The 6,324-nt window shown below is 33.9% G+C and overlaps 1 protein-coding gene across 5 annotated transcripts in view; it reads right to left on the reverse strand.

Annotated features, from left to right (window-relative positions):
• The window catches only part of LOC122537731 (MAGUK p55 subfamily member 2), a 30,406-nt gene that overhangs the window by 23,390 nt on the left and 692 nt on the right, over nucleotides 1-6,324 (reverse strand). The window contains exon 1 of one of the 5 annotated variants that reach the window (XM_043671163.1): nucleotides 4,210-4,635. The exons of 2 other annotated variants lie outside the window; for them this stretch is intronic. In XM_043671163.1, the coding sequence (XP_043527098.1) occupies nucleotides 4,210-4,315 (106 nt within the window). In that variant the 5' untranslated portion in view covers nucleotides 4,316-4,635. Of the gene's footprint in view, nucleotides 1-4,209; nucleotides 4,636-6,324 lie in introns of those variants that run through there. 2 more of the 5 variants (XM_043671161.1, XM_043671168.1) reach the window with 2 other exon arrangements.

Raw genomic sequence — 6,324 nt, forward strand, 5'->3', positions numbered from 1 at the left:
TCAAGCCTTAGGAATTAATCGAGCGATGCTCTTTAAGAACAGTCCGATTACTTTGGAAAAAGTACTCTTGATGTGAAGCCTGTTTCATATTATTTCAAGTATTTTTTAATGATAGCTAGATCGTGAGATTCTTTTTCTTTTGTCTTTTTTTTTCTTAATTTTCTTGATTCGAGATTTTTCTGTTTTATTAAACTTTTTGGAAGACGATGTTAGGTTGGAATTATTTAATAAGGTAGTGATAAAAGGTGATTTATTTAAAAATTAAACGGACGTCGATTATATGGGAGAAAGTGGTTTTTCTTACGTCATTTTAATCATGTAATATCCAGTTGATGCTTTCGAATATTTCTTAATGTCATGTTCAATTATGTAGATGTGAAATTCTTTGCTTTTTTTCCCCTAAAATTGTGTTTTTATTAAAAATTTTATTAGAGTTCCTTCTATTAAAATCTCTTTTCATTTACTAAACTTTATAAATGTTGACGATAAAATTTATTTAGATAAAGGATTGCAAGATTTAGGATAGTGTTTTGTTTAAAAACTAGAAAAATAATTGGCCCTGGGTTTAAAGACTTTATTGCTTTTCACCGGTCGAGGAAAAAATTGATTTCTGCGAGATTACTTAATTAAGCTTTGATGACATCATCGTAGCATCCACATGATCACACCTTGACCATTTTCCAGTTTGTTAATTTTACTTGTCTCCTCGTCAGACGTTTTCAAACTTGCGTCGAAATCTGGAAGATGTTAGTATGCAATCATGAACGTCTGTTCTACCTATAACTGATTATCTCTTACGTCACGAATTTCCCAAACCGTTTGTCTATCCTCACTCCAATTTCAACCAGTTCTCAGCAAATTTCAAGTTTAATCGAAGCTTCACCTGTTCAATCTCATTCACTGGACCCCTTCACTCGTGGATCGAATCTCACGGCTCCATAGATTTTCGCTTGCTTCATTATTGATCGATGATGCGATGCCGATCGATCTAAAACTATCCGCGGCGAAACGCTTTAAAAACAGAGCGCGAAACGTACGCGTGTATGATGTTCGAGGATCAGCATCGAGGCGTGATGTTATCGTTGCCGAGGAACGATTGTAACTGACGTTTCCGAGGATTTCGTCGGTGAACAAACGGATGAAAAGGAGTGGAGAGCTATTCTTATTTTTCCAGGCAAAGCAAAGAGAGGGAACGCGAGAAAGAGAGAAGTGCGCGAGGGAAGAATAAGCACCACTGGCTAGTTGGTCCCCGAAGAAGAGAAATCGTTCTATAATAAATGAAAGAAAAAACGAAAATGACACTTTAACCAAATGACTTTGAGACTTTAAGACTTTGACAAGTCGTATTTATAACTTTCGTTTGATTTGTGTCTCGCTTTAAGTGGTTTCATTGCACAATTCTTCATATTATTCATCCGTTTCTTTCGTTGTTTAGTTCGTGCTATTTTTGGTTCGATGCATTTTTCATAAACGAAGAGTCGACTCTGTCGAGAAGTATAACTTTACTTCGAGTGCAGCCACTTTATTGCAAATGGAAACAATTTTTGAGATATTTAAAATTTTCTTTCTGCTGGTGTTCACTAGAGGAATTTTATGCAAATTCGTGTTTAAAAAAATATTAAACCTCGGTGGAAAGTGTACTAAATGTTATACTTTGTATATATTTTTTCACAATACGTGCAATTTTAAAAATCTCCTATAAACGCATGAAAATCCTCAGATAATTAATTATATTCATTTTTCTTTTAGGTAAGGTATCTCTTACGGATCAATACTTAGTTCATTTGTAATTTTTGTTTAATCATTTTACATTGTTGAATCAAATTTGAATGACACTCTAAGAATTCATTAAATATCTGTCTCACCATTAGACTACGAATTTTTAATTTTAAAGTTAAAAAAGACATATGAAATATCGAAAGTGCTTTCTACAATATTTCGCAAGGTTAAAATAGTTTTCTATAGTGATACTATTTTTTAAATTATATTTTCAGGAATACAAATTTGCATAAAAATCCGCATTCGCCACTGTTTTCTTAATCAGAGTGTACGACTGCATGAAATTGAAAGAAATTCAAATATTTTTAACACTATGACTTGAAATAAACTATTGCTTGATGAATTAAACCATTTTATCGTGAACAGATGTTCAACATAGTTCATCGATCGTGGGAAACGTTTTTTCTGTCTCATGCTAACATGCAGGCTAGACGATAAATTGGTCTTCAACAGCACTTTCGTGAATCTAAAACTGCCTTCAGTCAGGATGATCGTAAATTTAGACGAAAACCAGCCAACTGTTCTGTCGAAATTAAAGAACGGAAGAGTGAATCTGACATCGTTCAGCTCGTTGTCTAAGATCTATAAAGATTTTTAATAAAAGTTTTACGGAGCAGTTCAAGGCATGTCGTACTTGAAACAAAAGTTAAATATAAAACTCTAGGAAAGCAGATAAAAAGAGTTGCTCCTAAGAGATGAAAGTAGTAATATAATACAGGGACGTCATTCGTCGAAGATAAAGAAACTTCCAAGAAAACTTGAGAGAAGAGGAAAGGCTCTTAAATTAGAAAAAAAAAAAAAAAAAATACAGAACGAAAAAAAATTGAAATTTCAAAATTATTTTCTGTAAAGATTGCAATACTGGAAGAAAGTATCTCGTCGTGATAGTGATCGTTAAAGTAATAGTATTCATTCAAGGTCTTTGGATATATAATTGTTTTTGTTATGGGCTCTATCGATCGTCCGAGTTTTACTTTCGAGAGCACGTGTATTAATATCGATTGTCTCGTATAATTTTTCTACGACGTAGTGACTAACTGTGTTGCAATAATGTGAAATATGCTCGAAATCGAAATTTTGTTAAAGATTGATACAATAAAAAATGTCACAAAACGCCAAGATGAAAGAAGAATTAATTTGTCACTTGGATTTTCAGTATTTTAACATTTGAAGAACACTTATAATTAATTTGTCTTTCAATTCTTAACAATACTATTGATAATTTTATAATTACGGAATTAAAGATTAATAAAGATCAATTGAGAAAGTGATTTCAATTAAATCGATTTGAAATTATTCTGGAAACTTTTCAAATGATCTGATCAAAATTCTTTTTAAATCACGAATATCAAGGTGTTTTCGAAAAATCAGACAGATGAAAAGCTTCGTGTAAAAGTTGTTCGTGAATTTGTTTCGAAACTTGGTCATTGCGATAATGCAATCCTAAATCTCTTGTTGTGACAGATGTCTGAACCGCGACGCGAAAAACTGGAACGTAAGCCAGCATCGGTGGTGCTTCCGCTGAAATCACGTTAAATTTAACAGGATCACAGACACTTCGCGCCAGGGAGGAAAGAATCTTCGAGGAATAGTAAACGAAAGTTAAGCGAAAAGTTCGTGGAAGCTAGGATAAAACGGTCCAATCAATATCCTCCATCTGTATAAATCAAGATTTAGGGAACTGTCACGAGTTCAAAGTGTCGAACAGAATCCATCGAAAGTTTCTAGAAGATTTGGCAAAATGACACTGCAGAAAATCCAACGAAAGTCGAACAGAAATAGAAATTTTCGAGACTATGAATCTTGAATTTTTCCATATAAATTCAAATTCAATTTTCTTTGTGTAATTTGGACCATTAAATTCAGACGTAGATATGAATCCTCAGGCGCGAATTCAAATTTTTATATTCAGGCACAAATTTTCAGAGTTCAAGTTCAAATGAAATTGGGATCTTTCGACGTAAATTGAAGTTGAACTTGAACTTCAGTATGAAAAAAAATCTGTACTCGAAAGATACTGTGATTCGTTAGATAGAAATTTCGTTTCCTCAAGTTTTGCGATACAGATAATCAAATTCAATCTTCTTTATGTAATTCAAATCATTAAATTCAAACGTGGATTTAAATTCTCCTGTGAAAATTTAAATTCAAATCTTGCCATTCAAGTTCAAGTTCAAACTCTAAAATTGCAACGTTCGCTTCTTTTTTTAGAGCTTTCTGAATTTTTCAAATGCGAACTAAAAATCTTCAAGCTGAGATCGTGCATTTAAAATTTTCAGAGAGTCGAACGTGAATTGCAAGTTGGGGGTGAAGCGAACCCGGCTCGCACGGTCAATAAAACGTAGTTCAACTCCATTCAATCTCCATTCAGTCACGGACAGTTTAACCTAGACTCTGTTCTACGCTCGAATAACACCCATCTAAACTCACCGGAAGTGGATCTCAGATGCGGCAGTTCCTTCTTGGGAATGATCGAGGGCAGTTTCGAACATCCGCAAATGTCCTCGATATCCATCATTGACCTGCTGTTCTTCATCTTGGTGGAACGTGGGATTTCAGGTGACGCCAATCGACATCACGATCAGCATGGATCCCAGCCTCGTGCGTTCCACCGGCAGGGCCGAACTTCCGTTTGCCTGAATCCCCGATCCACCGGCAACCTTGTCATATTCTTTCTCTTTGTCTCTCTCGAATGTTTTCGCGCGCCGTCCACGTCCCCCGTCAATCGATCCACGTTCGACGCGAAATCAAAATGGCAGTCGAAAGATCACGAGATCTATTCATAGATCATCGGCGATGGTCCGTGTGGTCGCGGTGGCTTGTTGAAGAGAACGAAGGAACGAGGAAGACCGCAACGGGACCTATAAGCCCGCTCTCGGTTCGTGTCCAGTACTTATAGCATAGTCGCGAGGGGGGTGGGTTTTTGCACCCTCTCTCTCTCTCTCTTTCTCTGTCTCTCTTTGTCTCACGCGTTCTGCTTAGACGATTTTGCGACTCGTGGCAACGAGTGCCGCGTGCGTTCGAATCGATCGATAGTAAACGCGCCCACGAAAGGGTAGAAATATTCTGGATTACGGCATCATAGAAGTGGAACGCCTTGACGATCGACTCGATAGAGAGAAAGATGGATATTTTCTTTTTTTCTTTTTTTAAACTTGGAGAAATTACGCTCGAGTCGTTTGTTAGCGGGACAATTTGGTTTGGATCTTTTGTCAGAATGTCTGTGGGTGAGTTAAAAGATAGTGGAGAAATTTTGGTTGGCTCTTCGATCAACAGAGAACCCTTTATCAGAATATTTCTCGATAGATCGATGATGGAGATTTTTTTTTTTGTTTTGAATCGCGGAGAAACTGTGCTTGGATCTTTTATTAACGAGAAAATTAGATTTCAGTCTTTTGATTAGAGTTTATCGTTCGATTGATTTGAAATTTTTCTGTGAACGTTCGTACATTTCAATTTTTTTCACGATGAATAAATTATAATTAGGAATTACACGTGAATTAGTCAGAAACCACGTATAAATTGAATATAATTTAATAATATAATTTTTATAGTATAATAATATAATAATAATTATAATAATTATAATTATAATTATAATATAATAATTATTTTATAATATAATTCTTATTTGTAAATTATATATGTTATCTATTATACATTAATATAATTTTTATTTGTAAATTATATATGTTATCTATTATGCATTAATATAATGGCGATATCTTATAAATCTCTAAACAGTCCAATACACTGAAATTTAACATATATTTCTACAGTAGCGTATATCGCTAAATGTGAATGATGAAAACAATTAAAGAAAGATAATACGTTTTATTAAATTTCGCATGCAACGTGACGAAAGTTGAATCGCATTTAAATTTTGTATCGATCAATGGAGTCGTTTTATCCGATTGCGATGAAGCTATGGCCATCTTGTGAGATTTGTTTCGAACTCGATTCAGGCCTAATTAAACGAATGAAGTTTTAGTTCAATAAAGTACTCCTTATCGTAAGAATAAATTAATTTATGAATAAAATGTCTTATCTGTAAAAAAATTTATGCAGAAGAGGCTTTTTATTATATTTCAAAAATATATATTACGTTCGATCGCTGGTAACTTTTTACGGTTTCTAGTGAATTTTATACTAGAGACATCTAGTGAGAGCTGTGGAAAATTCAAATGCCAAAAGATACTATAGCCACAGACGAGTTACTAATGGATAATGTTATTACGTCCTTCGTTATCAACGAGAGGTGACGTTGCTGATTTGAAAAACAAGATTTCATTACGTTATGTTAATTTTTGCGAGATGTTACAGTTTTATCTGTCTTGCTCCCAGTATTACAACATTCTCGACAATTTACACGTAAGATTAAATTCCCTCCTTTTGAATCAGATTTATCGTAAATTTTTACAATATTCTAGTAGTTTTTTATTGTAATCCTAACTCTCGCTGATTTTATATCAATTCCTAAATTGGAATTCTTCCTAATTTCAAAATATTATAAATATTTCAAATGTTAAATATTAAATATTATAA

This window comes from Frieseomelitta varia, unplaced genomic scaffold (genome assembly GCF_011392965.1).
Source record: "Frieseomelitta varia isolate USP_RPSP 00005682 unplaced genomic scaffold, Fvar_1.2 scaffold_926, whole genome shotgun sequence".
In the NCBI taxonomy this organism is placed as follows: domain Eukaryota; kingdom Metazoa; phylum Arthropoda; class Insecta; order Hymenoptera; family Apidae; genus Frieseomelitta; species Frieseomelitta varia.